General features: G+C 37.0%; 1 protein-coding gene across 1 annotated transcript in view; it reads left to right on the plus strand.

The window, feature by feature from the left end:
* LOC126457798 (DNA topoisomerase 3-alpha) overlaps nt 1-7,835 on the plus strand; it is a 197,141-nt gene extending 189,306 nt beyond the window's left edge. Inside the window, exon 19 of the mRNA XM_050094395.1 lies at nt 7,183-7,835. Coding sequence (XP_049950352.1) covers nt 7,183-7,220 — 38 coding nt within the window. The 3' untranslated portion in view covers nt 7,221-7,835. The remainder of the gene's footprint in view (nt 1-7,182) is intronic.
* The last annotated feature ends 18,473 nt before the right edge of the window (nt 7,836-26,308 follow it).

Consider the following 26,308-nt stretch of genomic DNA (forward strand, 5'->3'; position numbering starts at 1 on the left):
CTCTCAGGTCAAACGAAAACAAAATGGATTTCTGTGGCTGGAAGCAATCAAGTGAACTAAAATACATTCACATAATTATGGAAGGCTAAAATTATTAGTTTGTTTTCTGATTTTATTTAATTTCCACATTTTTGGCTTCAAGTATTAAGCACCTTGCAGAGTAATGAAGTTATTTTTGTTGGTTTGCTAAAGAAATTTGGCTTTTATTAATCTTCTCCACAGAGGCAGTTAATTTATTTGAATCGAAGTGTTTCAGTCCATACTGTCAGCTAGTTTCAACATTTCACTGAATTTCAAATGCACTTTTTCATCTTCTGGCACATATGGCATTAAGCCACAATAAAGAACCTAACATGAGATAACACAATAGTGGTACACCAAGAAAATTTACATCCCAAAAACCACACTGAAGAGCTTAATATCAGGTTGGGGCCTACTTCAATGTGAATCTCGACATACATATGTGCACTTTAAGCCAAATTATGCATTTTAATATGGTTTAACACAGTAATGCCTGTTTTCTGATGCTCTTTAGCACCTGCTGGAACAAGCCTGTTTCTAACAGGTTGCAGAAAAATAAAGTTTCAAAGTAAATTTCCTTTTACGCAAGGTGAGTTGTGTTACGTGTGAGAAAGTTAGATGAATTTCTTGTGGCTCTCATTTAAAACTTAACACTTTGAAAACCAGCCACTTAGAAGAATTTTGAGCCCAAAAGACCACACATTTATTCATTATTTAAAATGTTACTGACACATTTGTGCGATGCATGTTACCACAAGTTTCTGTTTACCCCAAAAACATCACTCTAACAGATACAGTGTTATGGAATGACACTATCCAGTGATAACAATTTAACACAACCAAGCCTGTTGGAATTAAATGAAAGTAACAGAAATAAAGAATTCAAATAATATCTTAGAACATCCCATACCCAGCCGTGTTCAAGAAACCAAACAAGGTGGTGCAGAAGTAAAGCACCAGCCTCTCATTTAGGAAGATGAGGCTTCAGATCTCTATCTGATCAAGTTCGTGCTCCATCTATAATCCTAATTCTTCATCTTCTTCCAATTAAAGAACTGTCATAGCAACGAGTGATAGACTGGGTGATGACTACTTTTGCTTAATGCTTACAGCCACATAGTGACTTTGTGGACTGTCTGTTTTGCCACAAAGGTTATTGCAATTAAAAATGGATGCTAACAAGTCACTTGTATCGATTGTGCCTTGTGCTGAGCATTGCATGTTGATCATTTGCTAAATGTGTAAAATTTACAAAATTAATCCAACAGTTTGTACTTCTACCTTCTTATTCTGAATTCTTAATAAAATATTCTACCAGCCCAGTTTAACCAGAAAAGAAGTACATTAAAATTTGTGATTATGTCAGTTCCATGTGAACTTCACAGGAATTGCTTATAAGATGCAGTAAAAGTAAAATGTTATGTATTTAACTTAATATGGAATCTTAAATAAAACAGTTAGTTGCTTATCATCGTAGGAGGAATTTTAGACAATAAAAACGAATTATACCAAACCATCTTCTAACAATGGAAGTGTAGTGGGCAGAGTACTAGTCTCTTGCCCTGGAGGTCCTGGTTCCAATCCTACGTAGGGGCAAGGATTTTTCCTCGCTCAGCCAGCTATCGAAAAGGCTATTGAGGCTATGGACCTGCCACTGTCACTATGCCAGTGCTGTGGCAACAAAAGGCTGAACCCTTCCTACAGTCAGGCCCGTGACCCAGTCATGGGATGTGCACCGCAGACTTTACTCTTACCTTCTAACACGCATTCTTATGAACAGCATTTGAGCATACATTGCTATTATTTGATCACTAAATGCACATTCGCAATGCCAGAGTGCAAAGTAGAGATACTAACCACTGTTACCATTCGAGTATGACTGTGGAAGAAGATTTTACGCTTACACCCAACAGGCCACTGAGTTTGCTTGTATGTTGTGTGATTGTAGGACATACTTGGATCAAGAAAGGCTGCTCTAGTATGACACACTTCACAAGCATTTTTGTGAAATGAAGGTTCAAAGTTCTACAAACTTATTGGATATTGTACAAGAGAGCAGACAACGAGCAGTGGCATTAGTGCAATTAGCTAAGCTAGTACATTAGAATTCTGCCTGTATTTAAGTCTCGTCGTCCCCCCCCCCCCCCCCCCCCACCCTGCCGCCCCCAATTCTTCCAACAAACACATGTATCACTACAGTAAATCCTGTTTCTTCAGACAGGAACAGTAAAGGTGTTGTTGTCTTCAGTCCTGAGACTGGTTTGATGCAGCTCTCCATGCTACTCTATCCTGTGCAAGCTTCTTCATCTCCCAGTACTTACTACAACCTACATCCTTCTGAATCTGCTTAGTGTATTCATCTCTTGGTCTCCCTCTACAATTTTTACCCTCCAGTGCTAAACTTGTGATCCCTTGATGCCTCAGAACATGTCCTACCAACCGGTCCCTTCTTCTTGTCAAGTTGTGCCACAAACTCCTCTTCTCCCCAATTATATTCAATACCTCCACATTAGTTACGTGATCTACCCATCTAATCTTCAGCATTCTTCTGTAGCACCACATTTCAAAAGCTTCTATTCTCTTCTTGTCCAAACTATTTATCGTCCATGTTTCACTTCCATACATGGCTACACTCCATACAAATACTTTCAGAAACGACATCCTGACGCTTAAATCTATACTCGATGTTAACAAATTTCTCTTCTTCAGAAACGCTTTCCTTGCCATTGCCAGTCTGCATTTGATATCCCCTCTACTTCAACCATCATCAGTTATTTTGCTCCCCAAATAGCGAAACTCCTAATCTAATTCCCTCATCATCACCCGACTTAATTCGACTACATTCCATTATCCTCGTTTTGCTTTTGTTGATGTTCATGTTATATCCTCCTTTCAAGACACTGTCCATTCCGTTCAATTGCTCTTCCAAGTTCTTTGCTGTCTCTGACAGAATTACAATGTCATCGGCGAACCTCAGCATTTTTATTTCTTCTCCATGGATTTTAATACCTACTCCGAATTTTTCTTTTGTTTGCTTTACTGCTTGCTCAATATCAGATTGAATAACATCGGGGAGAGGCTACAACCCTGTCTTACTCCCTTCCCAACCACTGCTTCCCTTTCATGTCCCTCGACTCTTATAACTGCCATCTGGTTTCTGTACAAATTGTAAATAGCCTTTCACTCCCTGTATTTTACCCCTGCCATCTTTAGAATTTGAAAGAGAGTATTCCAGTCAACATTGTCGAAAGCTTTCTCTAAGTCTACAAATGCTAGAAACGTAGGTTTGCCTTTCCTTAATCTTTCTTCTAAGATAAGTCATAGGGTCAGTATTGCCTCAAGTGTTCCAACATTTCTGCAGAATCCAAACTGATCTTCCCCGAGGTCAGCTTCTACCAGTTTTTCCATTTGTCTGTAAAGAATTCGCGTTAGTATTTTGCAGCAGTGACTTATTAAACTGATAGTTCGGTAATTTTCACATCTGTCAACACCTGCTTTCTTTGGGATTGGAATTATTATATTCTTCTTGAAGTCTGAGGGTATTTCACCTATCTCATACATCTTGCTTACCAGATGGTAGAGTTTTATCAGGACTGGCTCTCCCAAGGCCGTCAGTAGTTCCAATGGAATGTTGTCTACTCCTGGGGCCTTGTTTCGACTCAGGTCTTTCAGTGCTCTGTCAAACTCTTCACGCAATATTGTGTATCCCATTTCATCTTCATCTGCATTCTCTTCAGTTTCCATAATATTGTCCTCAAGTACATTGCCCTTTTATAGACCCTCTATATACTCCTTCCACCTTTCTGCTTTCCCTTCTTTGCTTAGAACTGGGTTTCCATCTGAGCTCTTGATATTCATACAAGTTGCTCTCTTTTCTCCAAAGGTCTCTTTAATTTTCCTGTAGGCAGTATCTATCTTACCCCTAGTGAGATAAGCCTATACATCCTTACATTTGTCCTCTAGCCATCCCTGCTTAGCCATTTTGCACTTCCTGTCAATCTCATTTTTGAGACATTTGTATTCCTTTTTGCCTGCTTCATTTACTGCGTTTTTATATTTACTCCTTTCATCAATTAAATTCAATATTTCTTCTGTTACCCAAGGATTTCTACTAGTCCTTGTCTTTTTACCTACTCAATACTCTGCCACATCCACTACTTCATTCTTCAAAGCTACCCATTCTTCTTCTACTGTATTTCTTTCCCCCATTCCTGTCAATTGTTCCCATATGCTCTCCCTGAAACTCTGTACAACCTCTGGTTTAGTCAGTTTATCCAAGTCCCATCTCCCTAAATTCCCACCTTTTTGCAGTTTCTTCAGTTTTAATCTGCAGTTCATAACCAATAGATTGTGGTCAGAGTCCATATCTGCCCCTGGAAATGTCTTACAATTTAGAACCTGGTTCCTAAATCTCTGTCTTACCATTATATAATCTATCTGATACCTTCCAGTATCTCCAGGATTCTTCCATGTATACAGCCTTCTTTTATGATTCTTGAACCAATTGTTAGCTATGATTAAGTTATGCTTTGTGCAAAATTCTACCAGACGGCTTCCTTTTTTATTTCTCTCCCTCAATCTATATTCACCCACTATGTTTCCTTCTCTCCCTTTTCCTACTCTCGAATTCCAGTCGCCCATGACTATTAAATTTTCATCTCCCTTCACTACCTGAATAATTTCTTTTATCTCATCATACATTTCATCAATTTCTTCATCATCTGCATACCCAGTTGGCATATAAACTTGTACTGCTGTAGTAGGCATGGGCTTCGTGTCTATCTTGGCCACAATAATGCGTTCACTAAGCTGTTTGTAGTAGCTTACCTGCGCTCCTATTGTTTTATTCATTATTAAACCTACTCCTGCATTACCCCTATTTGATTTTGTATTTATAACCCTGTATTCACCTGACCAAAAGTCTTGTTCCCCCTGCCACCGAATTTCACTAATTCCCACTGTATCTAACTTCAACCTATCCATTTCCCTTTTTAAATTTTCTAACCTACCTGATCTGACATTCCACGCTCCAGTCCGTAGAACATCAGTTTTCTTTCTCCTGATAACGACGTCCTCTTGAGTAGTACCCTCCCGGAGGTCGGAATGAAGGACTATTTTACCTCCGGAATATGTTACCCAAGAGGACGCCATCATCATTTAACCATACAATAAAGCTGCATGCCCTCGGCAAAAATCACAGCTGTAGTTTCCCCTTGCTTTCAGCCGTTCACAGTACCAGCACAGCAAGGCTGTTTTGGTTAGTGTTACAAGGCCAGATCAGTCAATCATTCAGACTGTTGCCCCTGCAGCTACTGAAAAGGCTGCTGCCCCTCTTCTGGAACCACACGTTTGTCTGGCCTCTCAACAGATACCCCTCCGTTGTGGTTGCACCTACGGTACAGCCATCTGTATCACTGAGGCACACAAGCCTCCCCACCAACGGCAAGGTCCATGGTTCATGGGGGTAGGACAGCAAAGGTAGTGGTACTAATAGTGGTACATTTATGGGAGGTGTAATATCGAATAATGATTTTTTTATTTGTGAATTTGGTAAATTCATACACACATTGCACTGAAGTCATACCATATTAGATGTGCTCTGAACAGTGTCCACCATATTTGTGATGCAGTGTTTGGTGGAAGATCAGAAGAAAAGGGAAAAATGACATGACATACTTACAGTCAGGTGCCATAATCTGGTTGCACTAACCTCACTTGTCAGTAGCTGGCACCCTCGTACAATATTTGAACATTGATTTCTTGAGAAGGCTTTAGAAGCATGTGTTACAAGAGCAGCATTTGTTACATTTAATTATCTGTTACAATATGATGCACCGTATGTTGCCCAATGCTTGATGGTAACTCAACTTAGATGGTAGATATAGAACTTATTGCATATTAAGTTTCATGTTCAGCATGCATTTACTCTATGAGAAATAAGAATCCGAAGTTTACTTTTTGTGTGTGTGTGTGTGTGTGTGTGTGTGTGTGTGTGTGTGTGTGTGTGTGTTGTTTGTGTGTGTCATGATTTTCACACCCAACTTTGATTCAAATATCTAACATTGTTAGCCTGTATTGGACAATCAAACACACTTTTTTGTTGGTTAAAACCATGATTTTTCTAATGAGCCCAGTTTGGAAAATTTTATAGAACATAGTTTTTGCAAAATTTGGTAGGAAATACGGCATTTTTTATTTTTTTTACAAATTCTTCAACTTAGCTCATTTAGTATTAAAAGTAGTACATAAATCGAAACTGATATTTGAGAACCGTGTGCTGTTATGTTACTACATGCCAAGTTTCACACTTGTCATACCTTCAGCACCTGAGATAAAGAAGCCAAACTTTGAAATTATTTTGGTGCCAGTTTTTTTGGGTGACTTTTTCTTCTAAAATTTTTTGGCTGCATGTGGCTTATAATATTCTTTTCATTGGCATTCTTAAGAGAATCCATAAAGTTGTACATGATAGCCAAATTTCACTTCTTTCAACAAAATATTGCCCAAGATGTAATAGTTCAAAGTTCCCATAAATTTACCTCCTCTCTGCACATAGTAGCACATGGAGGCAAACAAGTGACTAGATCTCTGCCAGTATTATTTCAATGAAAGTGAAACTGCACCAGTGTTCAGAGTGGACATGTATATAGGGCAAGTCCTGTGTTTGCTGTTGGCCAGAAGGAGGGTGTCAGTGACCGTTTTAACCTGTAAGTCTTGCTTATATGTACACTTGGTATCTACACTCCACATGAGTTCTGACAAAAGCTTTTTTATAACCAGGGCAATATATGCTGTCTGAACCATATAAGCTTCGCCAAAGGTACTGCAAGAAGTTGAGTACCTTGAGGGACAATTCTTAATGCAATATGAGTACATACCACAGCACACACTGTTGAATTGAGTGTGGCCATTCTTAGTTTGTAGTCGGAGGCTTACTTTTTGAAAGTGGGGGTTGATGAAGAGACCCATCACTGGGTTGTCTTTGTATACCCAACCAATTCGCAGAAAGAAAAACCAGTTGACAGTGAAGAACAACACTGTCAGAAAGTATCTTCCTCTGCTGAAAGTATGAGTAAAAGCTTTCACCTCTTTAAATAATAACTTTGACTCTTCAAGCTACTTCCAAATGTTGCATTGTTAATTTTTTGTCTGTTGTTTCAGGTCACAACAGGAAGAATTGTTCTCACAATCCCAGCTGAATTTCTGCTGTATTTGAGAGCAGTGTGAAAAATCAACTCTGAAAATTTTTCAGAATTATATTCAACAAACCCACAATCACAATGTAACAACTTTTTATTGACTAGCTTTGACATCAAAGTTTTAACTTTACATTGTGAGTCATGAATTGTAATATCCTATGTTAATTCCCCTTAAAAATAGTACATAATAAATTATATTATTGTTTTTACTGCTACTGTTGGTGCTGTTATAAGTTTACCATGCTTAACCAAGCAGCAAAAAGGAAGGATTTTGTACTGTAGTACCTGTGCGTCATAATCTTCCATCCTTTTCAGTTGCATAATGCAGCAGTTGTCTTAGCATTAGCAGTGAATGCTGTCTTTCTCTTTTTGAGCCGTATCTAGTGTTATGTTGTGTGTGCACTTGCAGAATCAGTTCCTGGTTCATCACAAGGACTCCTACTTTGAATCTGTGACTCTTATGTAGGGATTCAACACCTCAGGGTGCTGATCCCCCTCCTGATACATTTGTTTACCTTAGAGATATTGTCAAGTAGCAAGCTTGGTCCCATTCTGCTTGAAAAGTTGGGAATTGATAAAAAGGTAAATTTAATAAATATTATCATTTGCTTCGAAGTGCCAATTTTAATTTTACTAGTCCAACCAATCCTGACTCAAACAGTAAAATCACTTAACTGATACCAGTTTTACTGTCTGGGTTTGGGGATATTACTAATGTGTAGCCACCTATGTATGAACAGGAGTAAACAGGTTTTACAGTTACCCTTATCAGTAAGCAGTGATGCCAGTCGGCTGACAATGAGGGGCCTCTCCAAGCACTTTTTTATGCAATTCAATAAGTAAAAATCAGGTTAAAAAGTGACTGTGCAGAATTCAACTGGAAAGATGCACCTACACATCTGCAGCCGTGAATAGGTTCCAGTTTTTTGAGGTTTTTGTAAAATGGATTTTAGCCCATTATTTTCTTTGAATACCTTTTTAGGTTTACACAAACTGTTTTAGCCTTAAAGTCTTTTAGTGCAAAATACAGAGTGTATTAGGGGGAATGGTCAGTTTTCAGGGATATGACAGGAACGATCGTTTAAAGTAAAAAAGTCTTGTGAACGTGGGCTCTAAAATGTGCATCTTAAGAGGTATGAGCACTTGTTCATTATGAAGAGTGTAAAGCTCTTAAGATACCCATTTAACCTTCAAGTGGGTGCACCTATATACAATGTATGCCAACCATTACATTGTCTTTTCACAACTGCAAGCCCATACCTATTCCTTCATTATTGCTTCAGCTAACACAGTGATAAATTGTCTTGTCATACATCAAAGTGAGCAGCAGTAATATAAAATACATGAGCCAGGCAAGAAAATGGCCCAGATTATGAGCTAGTAGCACAATCCCACAATGAGGCAGATAAGACAGTGCTCATATTATGTAAGTTATTTATCATTGTTTAATTAAACTAAGATTAACCTGTTTATACATGTTTGTCTTGGCAACATTAAAGGCACCTATTCTTTACACACACACACACACACACACACACACACACACACACACACAAGCATTTGAGATATATACCGTTGCTATGATTATTTTCTCTTTTTATGAGACAGGGTGATTCAAAAAGATGAACACAATTTCAGTTGGCTATATTGCTTGCACTATAAATTGTACTTGAATTATGTCAAGTATATTTGAAAGAGGGTGTTATAAAGTTTCAAATACAGTTGCCAGAGCACATCAGCACTGCACTGCCTACAGCTTATACTGTATCAGTTGTAAGCTTTCCCCCCCCCCCACGACTTCAGAAGAAAACCTTCTGGCCAAAAGCTTGTGTGTGTGGTAGTCATTTTGTTGTGCCTGTTTGCGACTCAACATCTCTTCTATATGGTGAGTAGAATCTATCCTTTTCATTATATTGTCATTTTCCATTGTTTGATAATTTGTAAAAGTTTGTTAATAAAGGTTGTTTAAATTAAGAAATGCAGCAGATTTTTAGAACAAAATGAAAAATGAAATACTCTTTCTTTCAGCTAAGTCCATTGCTTTATGCCATGCATGTGGTCTCACACAAGCTAAGTGATAAGTGTCACAGAGACATGAAAAACAATCATTTTCAAAGTATGAGCACAATCATAGAAATGCGGCATTTTTATAGTTGTCACCATACCACTGCAATGCGAACCTAACAGAACTGATGTTGTGCCAAGTTAAGAGATTTTTCGCAATTAATAACAAGACATTTAAGCTTCTGGTTGTAAGCCTAATGGAACTAAAGCATGAAGCTTTGTCATAAATAACTGCTGAACGCTGGTGGCATATAGAAAAGCACATCATAAAGAAGAGAAGAAAATCTGGCTCTTGGATGGCTTAGTGGGTTCTATTGATCAACTCGTTAACATAGAAGATGACAGTTGCAGTACTAAAATGTAATTCTCGGATTCAGATATAGAAGCAGTTCAGTAACAAAACTCAAGGAGACTATTAAGTACTGCTACACTGGGAAAGCCTACAAACCACGACACCTCCAGTGGCTTCAATACTTAACTATACGATGAAATCCCTGCAATACGCTTTTGACTCACACATAGCCCATGCAGAAAAATTACCCTGTCTTTAAATTTTCACCACTCTTGTTTTTGATACTAATAATAATAATAATGAGAGCATGTTATGTTTTCTGTCTGGTCCTGTAAGAAGTAAGTGCTGTTGCTGGAAATTTGCTAAATATTATTTCATTTTGTTTAAAAATTGAATATTGTTGCTCTGTTCATCATCTTTTTGGTCTTAACTGCAACAGCTCACATCACTGCAGGTTAGTTGGACAACTGGCTGGCATGTGCTTTCCAATTTAAATGCACAGGTAAAGCTATTATTTTGTTTTATTGCTCACACAATGTGTGCATTGGATAAAATGTATTCCTATTATCATCCTCGACTGTACTCGAGACAGCTTGGCTTCTGCTCCGTGTGAACTGAAATCCAATAAAAGATTCCAGCAAATGCAGAAGAATACTTGGTGCAATGTTTACATCACTTTATTTTTATGAGGAACACATTATAGATGTTGGGAGTGAGCTCTTAAAACTGTCAAGAATGCAATGTTCTTCTTATTCTTAAGGGTTATTTTGACCTTTTCAGTAATACCTAATTCACTAGAATCTAATGTATCTACTTCTTATTTGTCTTTTTGATAGTGCTTGGCATGTACATCTATACTCTGCAAACCACCGTGAGGTGCATGGCAGAGGGTACATCCCACAGTACCAGTTATTAGGATTTCCTATTGTTCCATTTGCGTGTGGAGCACAGGAAGAATGATTATTTGAATGCCTCTGTGTGTGCAGTAATCATTCTAATCTTACCCTCATTATCCCCATGTGAGTGATATGTCGGGGATTGTAATATATTCTTAGAGTCATACTTTAAAGTCAGTTCTTGAAACTTTGTTAATAGTGTTTCTCAGGACATTTTCTGTCAGTCCTCAAGAGTCTTCCAGTACAGTTCCTTCAGTACCTCTGTGATTCCCATGGATCAAACAAACGTGTGATCATTATTGCTGCCCTTCTCTGTATACGTTCAATATACCCTGTTAGTCATATTTGGTATAGGTCCTATACACTTTAGCAATATTCTAGAACCAGTTGCACAACTGATTTGTAAGCAATCTCCTTTGTAGATTGATTGCATTTTGCCAGTATCCTACCAATAAACCAGTCTACCAACTGCTTTACCCACAACTGAGCCCTTTGTGTTCAACCCATTACATATCCCTACAAAGTGTTACACCCAGCTATCTGTATGAGTTGGCTGATTCCAACAGTGACTCATTGACATTATAGTCATAGTATACCAAGTTTCTGAGAGGGAAAATTGCTACTCACCCTTTAGCAGAGATACTCTGTCACAGATTGGCCCAACAAAAAGATTTTCACACTTAGAGCTTTCGGCCAATGGCCTCTGTCAACAATAGATAAACCATAGAGTGTGGTTTCATTTGCCTGAGACTGCAGTCTTGTGTACGAGTTGCATTTATGTGAGTATGTGTGTGCATATGTGAATCTTTTGTTGACAAAGACCATTGGCCAAAAGTTTTAAGTGTGAAAATCTTTTTATTGTGCCTATCTGCAACTCATAATCTCTGCTATATGGTGAGTAACAACTTTCCTTCTCATAATATTATTACATTCCATTCTGGATTTTCCATTTTGTTTGATACCAAGTTTTTTTCTTTTTGTGAAGTGCACAATTTTGCATTTCTGAACATTTAAAGCAAATTGCCAATCTTTGCCCCACTTATGGAGATCTGACTGAATATTTCTGCAACTTCTTTCAGTATTAATATTGTCTGCAAGGTCATTATTATACAATGTGAACAGTGAATTTCTCCAAAAATCGCACTGCTATTAATTTCTGGCTTCAGCCAGCTTTGTGTATCTAGTATTATGTGAGCTTCAGTGCTTTTTGTGAGTTCAAACTGTGGTATTTTGTTCCGAATTCTTTGGCAGTTTACCGTTAGGATTTTTTTAATACTCTCACCTGTGGGAGGCATTTGTTTCCATCTTACACTGATACTTCTGGGTTTCCTACAGCTATTGTTATCTGGATTGGGTGGATAGTCGCCTAATTTAAAAAACCCTTGTGTGCACCTCACACACAGCTACCTGAGTAGCAGTCTCTGATGTATAGTGCACATGTGACCCTTTTAAGAGGACAGTACAGTTCTCACCGTTATGGCACAAGTCCAGGAAGTCTCAGCATAGCTTGTCACAGAACCTTCAAAGTCTCCAGTTTAGTCCTTCCACTCGACTCAGAACCAAAGGGCCATGATCAGTTCTGGGGACAATGCTGCAAATTGTGAGTAAAGGCTGATCTCCTCAACCATCTCTGACAGCCACTGGAATAACTCAAGTGTGACCTCGGAGCCCAGTTAACAACAGGCATCATTTGTTCCAACATGTGCCACAATCTGCAGTTAGTTGCACCCTGTTCCCTCAGTGGGTGCTGGAATAGCCTCCTCAACATGTTGAATGAGATGCCCAAACATACACATTAAGTGTGCCTGGTGTCCTTTCCTGCCCCTCGCTGCCATTTCCCTAAGGGGTACCATCAATTGCCATATGTCTGAACTGCTGATGATTAATAGACCCTACCCTTTTGCATTTGCCTCGTCATGACACCGTACAAAACAGGTTTCCCCAAAACAGGTGAAGTGAGTCCACTGGCTCAGTTCCAGTTTCAGTGAAAGATAGCACTTCAAACTTGGTGGTTAAGGGGAGCGGTACAACACACTAAATCCTCCCTGGTCCACGTCCACCCTATACAGGATGTCTAGATCTACCACTGACATGCCACTCGCAGTCAAGTAGACAAATAATGGCGGATCCTGTACCTTCTGCAGGGGAGACAGGATCCATGGCACTTGAGGTATCTCTGGTTTTGAGGTACCTTACCGGATTACAGGTATAAGGTGATTTAGGAAATCATGGCAGGCATACATTTTCAGGAAAACTTTATGCATTTGGTCATTTACTTATTGATAATTATAAATGAAATTTTTTTTTTTTTTGTGAAACTAAAAATTAGCAAACCACCAAGTAACACTGGCAATTCAGTAAAAGTTCATGCAAATACATGTCTTTTATCATGTTACCTTTCGAATGTAATACATATGAAAGAATCTGACTAGTGTTGGAGGGAGAATGAGTGGGACATGATCCACAATCCACAGATGACAAAGCTTGAATGCTAATCACATGGCTGCCGTCATCTCATGCTCAGGGTCACAATGCACCAATTGATCACTGACACATAATACTTCTCTTGATATTCTCAAAATTTTCTGAGTAGTACGCCTTAGAACTTGCACATTATGTTCTCCTAGTGAGTTACTAAATGTGTACAAAGTTTGAAGTAAATACGTGACTTGAATGTCGTGGCATCCCATTGTTAGTAAAAAAAAAAGTTTAGTATGAGTAAATAACATAAGATTATAGTTTATTATTTATCAAATATATTTTTAGTTCCCTTATTTCTTTTATACTTTTTAACTTTGCGATTAGCACTTACAGAGCTGCAGTCCAAATGTGTATGGTTATTTCAGCCATAAAGTAAGAAAATTAGTCAGTCCATGCTTGGAGCTGTATAATAAACTAGGCTTAAATTGTAAATCTTAGCCAGCCGGGGTGGCCGAGCGGTTCTAGGCGCTACAGTCTGGAACCGTGCGACTGCTACGGTCGCAGTTTCGAATCCTGCCTCGGGCATGGATGTGTGTGATGTCCTTAGGTTAGTTAGGTTTAAGTAGTTCTAAGTTCTAGGGGACTGATGACCTCAGAAATTAAGTCCCATAGTGCTCAGAGCCATTTGAACCATTTTTTTTTGTAAATCTTAATTTGAGAAGAAATAATGGGCAACATCATGTCCTGACGTACCGAATGCAAACACAAGCAAGTGTGAAAAAACTTGGTTTTCAATTGGAAACAGTGGTAGATAAGTACTCTCCACCATACAACATATGGTGGCTTGTGAAGTATAGGTATACATAAAAACAACTTTATCTTCCTACAGGACAGCAGCTCTAAGCTTACTGGCATAAATAAAGTAATGTGGTATCTATGCAACACTCCAAGACAGCTGAAAACATTCCAGCCTTTTGATCTACATATGTCAAAGAAGCTACCATACTGCTTAGTTGACACAATGTACCCTGTGATTTCTTGTCCCAATTTCTGTAAATAAAAGTCACAACTTGAATTTTCAGTCTTTTCTGTATGTTGAAACTGCCACAGTAATTCATTCCCATTACCACATACCTTCAATGTCAACCTCCCCTTGTGCAGAACACTTTTTCCAGTTTTGAGATATAGTCAAGTGACATTAGCACAAAAATCTGGCCACAGTAATTAGGTAAAGGTAAGCACTCAAGAGACAACAGTGACCACACGTGAGCGAGTATTGGAATTTGTCTAATCTGAAGGAGGACTTTAGACTGATTATGATAAAATCTAGCAGCCTTCTTTTGATGTACCTCTCTGCCACTTAGCACCTCCTCTATGGGGTAAGCAGCAACATGTCCACTTCTGTTCGAAATAAATTCACTGAGTGCAAATAACTTGGTTTCAGCTGTCTTAGGTACACATGTTTACATGTTGGTGAGATGTGAAAATTTGTGCCAGACTAGGACTCAAACCCGGACTTCCCACTTATTAGCAGTTACATTACTGTTAAGCTATCTGTGCATGCTTCCCAGGATTGTCCCAAATGTCCACATGCCACACTGTCTATACCAGTCTCATACTTTCAACATTGAAAGCTTGCAGCTTAATTCTATATTCCCACATTAGTTAGGATAAGACTGCATGGAATTGCGACCTATGGAGTCTCATCTAGTGCCCACCTTGCCGTGTAATATTTACATTGATGATGATTGACAACCATTCTAAATTAGATCAAATTAATTCAATAAATGTGAATAACTTGGCATCAGCTGTATTAGGTACAATTGCTCTAATTGTGTGTGAAAATTGTGCACAGATAACCTAATGGCAAGGTAGTCACTTGTGATAAGCAGGAAATCCTGGTTCAAGTCTCGGTCCAGAACAAAGTTTCACAGCTCACCAACAGTTAGAACATGTATACCTAAGACAGCTGATACCAAGTTATTCACATCCAGCAAATTTATTTCGATCTAATTTCAAAGGGCTGTCTATCATCATCAGTGTAAATATATCCGTATCAACTGTTGTTATTTCATCCCAGATTTTCCATTGTTTGTACAAATCCAATTTACACAGTTTCAATTTCTGTTACTATGATTTGCCCATTGGCAAGTCTTTCACCCATGTTTCTGATAAAACTCCAGCATTTCAACATTCTCAAAAGACCGCTTCATGTCTAACAAAGCATTTAGAATTCCATAAAGCGTAAAAAATCTTAAATTGTTGATATCTACCACAAAACTGAACATTAATGTTCCACTGATTGGCCTAGTCCTACCGATGATGGACTATCTCAATCAAGCCAGTCATGCTTAGAATTACAATCATCCTCTTTCATTTTCACTCACATTCATGTACCCATTAATTCCAAATTACAAATAACATAAAATTTGCCTTTTTCATTCCTTTCCCCCAGTTCATATTCACCGACTATTTTTCCTTCTCTTCCTTTCCCTACTATCGATGAGATTATACAACACTGGTACTCCAAGAAAATTGACATCCCAGAAACCACACTGAAAAGCTTCATACGAGTTAGGGGCCTACTTGTAATTCCAGATGTATGGATGTGTACTTTAAGCCGAATTATGCATTTTAGTATGGATTACAAAATTCCGATGCTCTTGAAATATTCTCTGATATCGTGTTTCTTTTATGACAAAATGTAATATCTCTTAATGCAATATACATACGGACATATGTAAATGTTCACTTGAAGAGGAATAAGCAGGCAAATTTGATCAGTAGTATTACATAAAATATTTTATTTCAAATATATCGACAGCTTTAGCAGAATTTTACATATCTGCCTTCCACAAACCACAATGTTTTTCACTCACAAGACATGTTTCAACACTTGTCTGGTACCTCCTCTATGCTTCATACTATTTCTTAATTTGTGTTGTTTATATCTTGAATTTACAGAACGCAATTCTTCAGTAAATTACAGATTGGTAGCACACTGTGTTTTGTCGTCGTACATCCCCACATGGCTTTATATAAACTGCCAATTATATAGTTTCTTGGCTTCACAAAGGACCTTGTTAATTTGTTATACAGTTTGAAAAACTCATGCTCAACTTATTGTTCTGGAATATACAAACAACTGTTTTTTTTTTTTTTAATTTTTGCATTAAATTTATATTCCTCTTTACTAGCTTTTTGCAGTGCTGTGTGGGTGTACACCTGGTTGGAAATGCTACAGGTAATTATTGCTGAGTATGAATTTAAAAAAAATCTACGTTAAATTCACCACATACCAAAATATTTGGGTACTTTGAGTTGTGGAGTCTAGTTTTAAAATGAATCCGAAATTCCAAACACAAATGCTACAAAATGCGTACGAGAAGAGCAAACACCTATGTCATTGTAGCTGGGCTTGTTTTCCGATGCACTCTGGCAGCTGCTCAAACAGACCTATCTCTAACAGGTCACAGGAAAATACTGAAAATAGTGGTTTCAGAAGCGTTACTTTCAAAGTAAATTTCCTTTCACTTACGAGGAATTATGATACATGTTAGAATGTGCAGTGAATTTCTTAAATCACAGTTGACTCTCATTAACTCTTTTGGGGACTAGCCAATCAGAAAAATTTCGGACCAAGACGACCAGACATTTATGACATTATTTAAAATCTTACCAGCACATTTGTGTGTGATATATCTTCAAGAGTAACACAAGCAAAAAATACTAATATTATATGTGAAAGCTTATCCTTTCTTATAGCTTTACTACACACATCAAAAACAAGTTTTGCATCACCTTGGTTCTGAGAGTTTCGGAACCTATACAGAAAATTGGAATAGAGGTCAACATAAACATCATTTCCACTCTTTTTATTGCTCATGAAAATCACACATTGCACGTTGTACCACCTTCAGAGGTGGTGATCCAGATTGCTGTACCCACCAGTACCTCTAATACCCAGTAGCGTGTCCTCTTTCATTGATACATGCCTGTATTCGTAATGGTGTACTATTCAAAAGTTCATCAACGCACTGTTGGTCCAGATTGTCCCAATCCTCAATGGTGATTCGGCGTAGACCCCTCAGAGTGGTTGGTGGGTCATGTCGTCCATAAACAGCCCTTTTCAATCTATCCCAGGCATGTTCGATAGGGTTCATGTCTGGAGAACATGCTGGCCACGCTAGTCAAGCAATGTCATTATCCTGAAGGAAGTCATTCACAAGATGTGCACAATGGGAGCGTGAATTATCATCCGTGAAGATGAATGCCTCGCCAGTATGTTGCTGATATGGTTGCACTATCGGTCGGAGGATGGTATTCACGTTTTATACATTCCATAACCACCAGCAGCGTATGTCGGCCCCACATAATGCCACCCCAAAACGGCAGGGAACCTCCACCTTGCTGCACTCACTAGACAGTGTGTCTAAGGCATTCAGCCTGATCATGTTGCCTCCAAACGTGTCTCCAGCGATTGTTTGATTGAAGGCATATGTGAAACTCATTGGTGAAGAGTCCGTGATCCCAATCCTAAGCAGTCCATTCATCATGTTGGGCCCATCTGTACCACACTGGATGGTGTCATGGTTACAAAAGTGGACCTTGCCATGGACGTCGGGGGTGAAGTTGCGCATCATGCAGCCTATTGCACACAGTTTGAGCGTAACATGACGTCCTGTGACTGCACGAAAAGCATTATTCAACACGGTGGCATTGCTGTCAGAGTTCCTCCGAGCCATAATCCGTAGTAGCTGTCATCCAGTGCACTAGTAGCCCTTGGGCGACCTGAACGACGCATGTCATCGACAGTTCCTGTGTTCCTGTCTCTCTGTCTCTCCTCCATGTCTGAACAACATCGCTTTGGTTCAGTTCAAGATGCCTGGACACTTCCCTGGCACAAAGTAACTATGCAGACATGATCGAACTGCGGTATTGACTGTCTAGTCATTGTTGAACTACAAACAACACAAGCTGTGTATCTCCTTCCTGGTGGAATGACTGGAACTGATTGGCTGTCAAACCCCTCCATCTAACAGATGGAGGGGTTTGCTGCTCATGCATGGTTGTTTACATTTTTGGGCAGGTGTAGTGAGATCTCTGAACAGTCAAAGGGTCTGTGTCTGTGATACAATATCCAGTCAACATCTATCTTCAGGATTTCTGGGAACTGGGGTGATACAAAACTTTTTTTGATGTGTGTATATGTATATTAATTTAAACTATTAAGAGCTAGTTGTACAAACTCCAGCTGGCAGCGGGTTAAGCTCTACTATCGGAATAGCATGAGAAACACGTTGTACAGCCCAGAGTAATGCCTAACCGGAGAATAAATTCAAGATAACTAAACCAGTGATTTGTAACCGGTTGGCGAGCTTAACCAGGGAATAATTTTTCAAGATGGTAGAGATAGCGACAGATGGAGACAGTGATGATGAGATTTTGGCTGAACTGATCATGAGAATGAGGAAGGAAAAGATAGAGAGACAATGCCAATTCCAAATTTATAACAGATTTTGCGTGTCAAAGGAAGCAGTACTTCATCTTGTCAATCTTGTACTTGAAAAACAGGAGTGCATGTGGCGGACAGATGAGACTCTTTTTTCTGTTTTCTTAAATAATACTGTTGTAGTGAAATGCATTTCAGTTCAGTACCTTGTGAATTCTGTTGAGTTAACTTACGTAAATCAGGCACATTAAAATGACAATTCGTGGAAAATAACCAAAACAATACACAACCTAATTTGCAAAAAAAAACTTTTAATCTATATGTTAAATAAATGAAGTGCCTGATTAAAGGGTTATCTTGATAGGGTAAATTAAGTAAATAAAAATTTGCTGCAGTAGCAAAAAGGACTGTTTTGTTTTATTTAGCAGACAGTTCCACAATAGAGTTAACCAAATCAAAATGCTACTCCAGTTATGTTTACTATTTGTATTAAAACATTTTTCTGTTTCTGCCATTATTCATAGAAGCCAGTGAACTATTTGTTCTCTCTCATACTAAGTTTAACACAGTACGCAAAGTCATATATAAAAACAAAGATGAGGTGACTTACCGAACAAAAGTGCTTGTGTCTGTATGTGTGGATGGATATGTGCGTGTGTGCGAGTGTATACCTGTCCTTTTTTCCCCCTAAGGTAAGTCTTTCCGCTCCCGGGATTGGAATGACTCCTTACCCTCTCCCTTAAAACCCACTTCCTTTCGTCTTCCCCTCTCCTTCCCTCTTTCCTGATGAGGCAACAGTTTGTTGCGAAAGCTTGTATTTTGTGTGTATGTTTGTGTTTGTTTGTGTGTCTATCGACCTGCCAGCGCTTTTGTTCGGTAAGTCACCTCATCTTTGTTTTTATATATAATTTTTCCCACGTGGAATGTTTCCTTCCATTATATATATATAAAAGCAAAGTCAGCTATAGAATGTAGATGTTGTTTCTCAGTTATTAATATTATCCACATAAGCCCACCCATATTTCTTATAAAATAACAGCTATACTTACATGTTATAAGAGCAGAAAAGGAATCTTAGTTACTGAATCTCCATAGCTATAGTATGTGAAAGGAGTACCTGGAATGCTATTTATTTTAACTTTTCTTGAATGTCAAATAGTTTTCAGTGTTCTCCTTTATGTCAAACTGTAGGTAGTTGATGGTAACGTAAATTGAAATATCTTGGATTGCACTTGTGTGAAGTACCATTTTTCTGGAACTGATGGCTTCCCGGTATTATAATTGTTTAGTATAACAAAAAGTTTAAGAGCACACTAATGCCCCTAGTTCACTATGCCAAATCTATTAGCAAATGCTTCAGAGCAACAAAATTGTCCGCCAACTTGCATTATTCCCGTAAACATGTAAATTATTTGTGCTTACTCAAGCTACGTTTAATACCATAAAAGTAATAGCAAACTCAGTAAAAAACAAAGAAAGAAAGAAAGAAAACAACAATGCTGTAGCAGATAGCTGTGGTATTTCTCAGCTATTAGTATTATTCACATAACCACATCCATATTTATCATAAAGTAATTATCTATGTGTTAAAAGAACATAGGTACTTTTCATTCAGCTAGCAGGAATATTGAGTCATCCAGCCTACAATGGAAGGAGTGGCTGCTAAATTATGTTCTTAAATTTCTCTTCAGTTGTCTCAGGTAGTTCTTTTCTTTCCTTCAGAAATGACTCTGTTCCACCAATGAACCAGCTAGTGACACTCAGATATTTTGCCTCTGGTGATTTCTTTCTGTCCATTGGAGACTTCATTAGTTTTGGCAAGGGGACAGTCAACACGATTATTAAAAGGATGTGTATCACACTGGACAGCATACACAAAAGAGAATTTTTAATTATTTCAGTTCTCTGATGCAATTAAAATAAAATAAAATAAACAAATATATATGGATTAATATATTTTTATTCTGAAATCATTTGTAGTAATTTTTATTACTGGTCCTAATTTTGAGCTTTACGATCCTTTTTTTTTTTTTTATAACTCTGCTAATTCTATCACATTTAAGAACAGGTATTTTATTCTGACAACAAAACTGACAGTTTTAAGCTGAGATGACAAGAAAAGAAGGAAGAACACAGTGAAGGTGTCACATCTGCGGTTACTTCCCCTTCCAGATTAACTTATATGTGCTAGAGATGATTCCACTGCTACTTATGTTTTTAGCTTAAAATAAATTATTGTATTATAAAATATATAATAATATGTAGATTAATATTAAATATTATTATAATTGGATATAATAAATAAGATTAATAATATTAAATATAATATATTAATATAAATAATTATAATAATATAATTAAGAAATTATCTACAATTAAATCATTCAGTTAATTAATATTTAGGTTAACTTAACTTTATATTAATTTTATATTAATAATATATTACATTAATTTACATATTTGTATCAAATATATTTATTATATTATTTAATCTTTCTTTATTATTAGTGAAAAGAAAGATTAAATAAGAAAGAATACAATACATTTATTGGTATATGTGTTCCATATCTATCTTTATTTATATACAATAGAGAAGTTGTTGTGGTCATAAAGGGAGTCTACTGCTTTTTTTTTTTTTTTTTTTTTTTTTTTTTTTTTTTTTTTTTTTTTTTTTTGCTATGTGTGATCTTTTTCTTTAAATATTTGTATCTTTTCTTTTTTACTGTTTTGGTTAATTTTTTTAAATTTCTAATTTTTTGTTCCTAAAAGTTTTATTCTTGCTTGTTTATTCACTTTTTGTTTGTACTATATGTAAGTTTAGTTAAACTAAATGTTCTTTTTGCAGTAATTTTAGTTAATTATCAAATGATTTTGGATTTAGCACTTGATATCGGCATAATTCGTGCCAGCAGCTGCGGTTATACGATTGATACAAGTTAATATTATTGGTTAAAACAGTTGTTTATATAATTAGGGTTAAAATAAAAATTTGTAAGGTTAAATGTTAAAATTTATTTGTAGCTTTTTTATGAATCTGTGAAATTTAAATGATAAACTAGGATTAGATACCCTATTACTTTAAATGTTAATTATATTTACCAGGGTACTGTTAGTTAAGGTCTGTAAACCCAAAGAATTTGGCGGTATCTCATTCCATTCAGAGGAAACTACCCACAGGCGTCTAAAGCTAGCGAAATGAGGGATGCTCAACTACCGGACCTACCGATAGATGGCCCTAGCGCGTGCCGGCCACACATCATATCATGAGTGTCCGCCAGAGATCACTGGTGTCCGCCATATCTGAATTTGGCAAAAACGAAGTGTCAAAACACGGATGAAAATGTTTATTGTTCTGCGCCCTCATAAGTCTTTTATATTCGATGTTCTAGATATCTACACATCAACATAATGAAGTGTTTCTAATCTGGCGAGAAAAAAGAGTGACTGTTCTGCTATGAAATTCCTAAATTCGAGTGTTTTGGAAGTTTGAGAAGCTGACCTATAAATTGTTTACTATTAATTTTATGAGTTCTTTACTTATTTGCCCCTTTTAAAACACTATTTAAGATTCAACGGAGGTTAACAAATTACCTTGCTTGCCAAAGCTTTTAACTACAGGTATAATTCGGAAAATCAAGTGTGGAAAAGAGTGAAGAGGTCCCTTAAAGAAAAGTTGACATCGTTTGCTTAGGGGTATCTTTACTGACAACAGAAATTACAACTGAACTACTACAGTATTAGTTACGTATAAACGGAAAAAATTGTTATTTTTCTTTATCTGAAGTGATGCATTACCGATCTGCATATATGCTGATACTGTAATTGCAACATGCACTTACGAATTTGGCTCGCTCTTTGATCAGAAATTTAAATGCCATGATATTATTAACCCCTATACATGACACGGTGTATTTTAACTGAGTGATAAGGTAGAAGTACTAGTTTTTGACAGTGCTTCAGTCTTTGATACGAGACAAGAAATACATTTAAATGAGACAAACACAAAAGCCAATGTTAAGGCTCCTCTTAAATGCATGATTTGTATCATTTGGAAGTTAAGTCTATTAATAATATTATATTAGACTGATCCATGATGATGTAGGAAGTGAAGGAACTTGTTGAAAATAACATCGATCACAGCTGTTAATTTTAAGGTTAGGGTGTCTTAAAACTGTAATTTTCCAGTCTGACACCCAAACAATGACTGGTACCATGGTTTTATTTTAAAACTGAATCCAAACATGTCAGTGAGCAAAATTATTACACTATGAATTACAACCATTGAATCTTATTTCTGTGAATCTTGGTTCCAGTCTTTGACATGGTGTCAATCACTGAAATGACTGGTTGTCAGTGTAGGGCCCAAGCAAAAAACAAACCTGAAAGCAAAAGCTGCAGAAGCTGGCACCCCAATGGCTGCTACAATCTGTGAGAGACAAGGGTGACATTATATTGCAAATTTAGTGTAAAAAGTTCCATATTGTCTGAATTTGTCCTATAATGACAGGACATTCTAGTCCAGTTGATTTTCTTACCTGCAAAAGTACACTAGCCAATACCAGTGGCACAAAGGCAGTGCCAAATTACAAACTATCCAGTAACAACAGAAGTATTGCTGGACAATGTACAGTAAATAATATGTAATAACCTGAGAAATTCAGAATTGGTTTGAAGAAATAGAACAGTATTTGGAAAGAGAGTAACATTTTGAAAATAACAAATGACGCAAGTAGTTTTCAGTTATTATGAGAGCTCGCTTAATTTTTTTTTTTTTTCCTCTCTCTTCTCCATTCTCAAGGGAAAAATGTGATAACATAAAAGTGCAAGAAAGTTGTGTGCAATGTTGGAAATGACGAGAAAGAAAATCTCACCATTCTTTTGACAGCATATGCTGCTGTAAAGCTTGCTCCTCCTAAGAACATAATTTTCTCCAATCTCTCTCTCTCTCTCTCTCTCTCTCTCTCTCTCTCTCCCCCTCCTCCATGTGAAGAGTATTCCTGTAATAACAGCTAATAGCATACCAAGAACACGAGGGTGTCACAGTGGCAATTTGTTTTCTGGTATGGACTTCTGATACAACTATTCCACAGCAAAACTTACTTTCAATAGGTGTGGTAGCAGTGCACTCCCATAGGATAACAGAATATTATGTCCTCCAGGAATCACATTGGGTACACCACTTACAGCATAAACTGTACAGCAACTACAATGTTTTGTGAGCAAGTAATACCAGTCATTATATTTAATTTTAACATAACTCTTGACTCCCATAATTACCTGCTTATACATGTGCTTGTACTACAGGTTATTGGTAAAGCAAATACTTATTGAATAGGTCTTCACACTTTTAATACTTAGCAGAAATTCTTTTATTACTGTATCACCTCTATGGTGAATTAAGAGGTACTGACTGGTTTCTTTGAACATTTAATAGAAGCCTTCTTTTTACCTGCTATTGATAAACAGCCATTCCAAGTTCTGTACAGAACAATCTCTCACATTTTTCATGAGGTTTGTTATTCTGTACACTAAGATTTCTTCTTCTAAATGGTAAATATTGCATTCAGACATTGTTGGTATTAAAGGTAATTCATGAAATAAATTATATTTAAACCAGAAAATTAAAGGTTCCACATGGCACATGAAAAGTACCTTGCTACACACATGTATGTACAGATTCCAAAATGTCTGTGAATTTGAGTTACGAACTTTTTTAAATTGAAATATGAAGATCACAATACTTTGGGTCTGCAATAACTCAAACGTAAAATACTTTTGTTCCCTATGGGAAACTTTGTTCTTCACGTGACTCGTGCAACTGCTTTCACTCTTAATGGAAAACTAAATGGTTTATGTTAAAGCAAAAAGTGTAACCATTGTTACATAATTTCTGTGAAGTAAGATTCCTTAATGTTAATTCCTTCCTTTGTCATCATAACTTGATAATTTCAGTTCCATACGGGACATATGAACTAAAAAAATGAAATGCTTTTATTACCAATCAGCAAAAAGTTTAACCGTATAATGAAGGTAAATGTTGATTATTTGCATTCTCTTCTCCCCCCCCCCCCCCCCAACACAAGAAAATATAACAGAAAGACCTCCTAGCAAAATAAAGACAAAATTCAGAAAATTAGGGTTTGCCTGAATCAGGCCCCCTTATTCTGGAATGGTTCTAAAGTAATAAGAATGCTTACGATCAACTGGAACACTGTGTTCATTCTAGGAAGTATTAAAACAAGAATTAAGATAGTAACAATTTTATTGCTCTTATGTTGCAGAGTATCCACAAACATTGCTGTTTGAAACATAGGGCCACTGCATACTCCATTTGATCACACCCATTCTGTGATTAAACTGTTTTCTTAAAGTGAAAAATTCAAGTTAACATAGTTATTGAGGGAAATATTTTCTCACCCTGAAAGCCATCTGTCAAATAAGTCCCAGAACATTTTTTTTTTCATTAATTTCACACGAATCACCTGTTTTTAATGCAAGTGCATATTTTGTAACACCAAACATCTTAAAATAAGCTTATATAATAAACAATTATAATTTTGTTACAATATCTACACAGGATGTAAAAGAGTTAATTTTACTTCAATCTGATTCATCCTTTGAAGTTCATCGTTACACAACAACAAATCTATGGACAAAATAGTTTTAAAAAATCTGTCAAAATGTCACCCATCTGCATGGAATGTCCCATTACATAATCTTTTCCAATTTGAGTACTATACATGATTAAACAATATGAGTTTATTTAACTTCTGCGATATACTCGATTTGTTGTTTAAAATTTTCTCAGCCGGCTTTTTTTTTTGCCATATGTTTTAAGCGTGTGCAGGAGTACAGGGATGCAATCTTACAAACAAGTTGAGTCTGATGTAAGTCCTCAATCCCAATTTCATAATGGTAATCATGACCAAGAGCAGGAGCAGGAAATGGGTAATCTATAAATTTATTTTTAACACAATGCAAAATCTTAGCCTGTATATATTTCTGTCGCATATCCCCAGCAATCACAAATATCTGAAACAGTTTCTGAGCATTCTACAACAAAGTACACACAGTAACTTTTTTTAACCAGTTTTCCCCAGTTAACAAAATTTACAAATGCATTTTTACTGGCCATATTGGGAAAAACCTAGCGATAAACACATTCTAATGCAGATTTAACTACTGGTGGCTTCAGTATGTGAAGACAGTCTTTGCATGTAATCTGCCTTGAAAGGCGCAATGACACATACCCTGCAATATAATAGAGTATGTTTTGCTTGTAAAATGAGAACTTAATCTTATCATCAAGAAGTGCACACCACTTCTCTACTTCATTTTTTGCAGCAGTTTCATCACTTCCTACTACATGCTTTCTTGCATGAAAATCAAACAGGTGGCAAACAACACACATTAAAATTTGAGCAATTCCCATTCATTGCAGTGACACTGTTACCCAAGAGCAACTTTCTCATGGCACATTTGAACTGGTATGCATTTAGGTTGTTGTTCCAACCACCTTTGGACTGAATGCAGGAGAAAAAAAAGCCCTATGTGGTCTTGTGACAGTTTATATGTTAGCAAATACTTCAGAGGAGGTTCAACACGAAGCATACTTGCCAGAGCTATGTGCCTGACTGATTGCATATTGAAAATTATCCCAAAAGCAAAAGTATTTCTTGCATGGAGCAGCAATGGAACACCAATGACTTTTAAGCTTTTGATATAATTTTCAGTGTCTCTGAAAATACCAAGGCAATAAGATTTGTTGTCAAGTCTCAGTGGGCTCTTATACCCTTTACCTAATGGATTTCTGGAGTTCAGAATATCAAAAATCCTATCAATAGAATACAAAAATTCTACTGTTGCTTCACTTCCTTTAAAATTTGCATCACCAACTCTCCTCAAAAACTCTATACTATCTGCCACGCTAGAACTCAAAGTCTGTGCAGCTAATGAAACATTC

Source organism: Schistocerca serialis, chromosome 2, assembly GCF_023864345.2.
Source record: "Schistocerca serialis cubense isolate TAMUIC-IGC-003099 chromosome 2, iqSchSeri2.2, whole genome shotgun sequence".
NCBI classification, from domain to species: Eukaryota; Metazoa; Arthropoda; class Insecta; order Orthoptera; family Acrididae; genus Schistocerca; species Schistocerca serialis.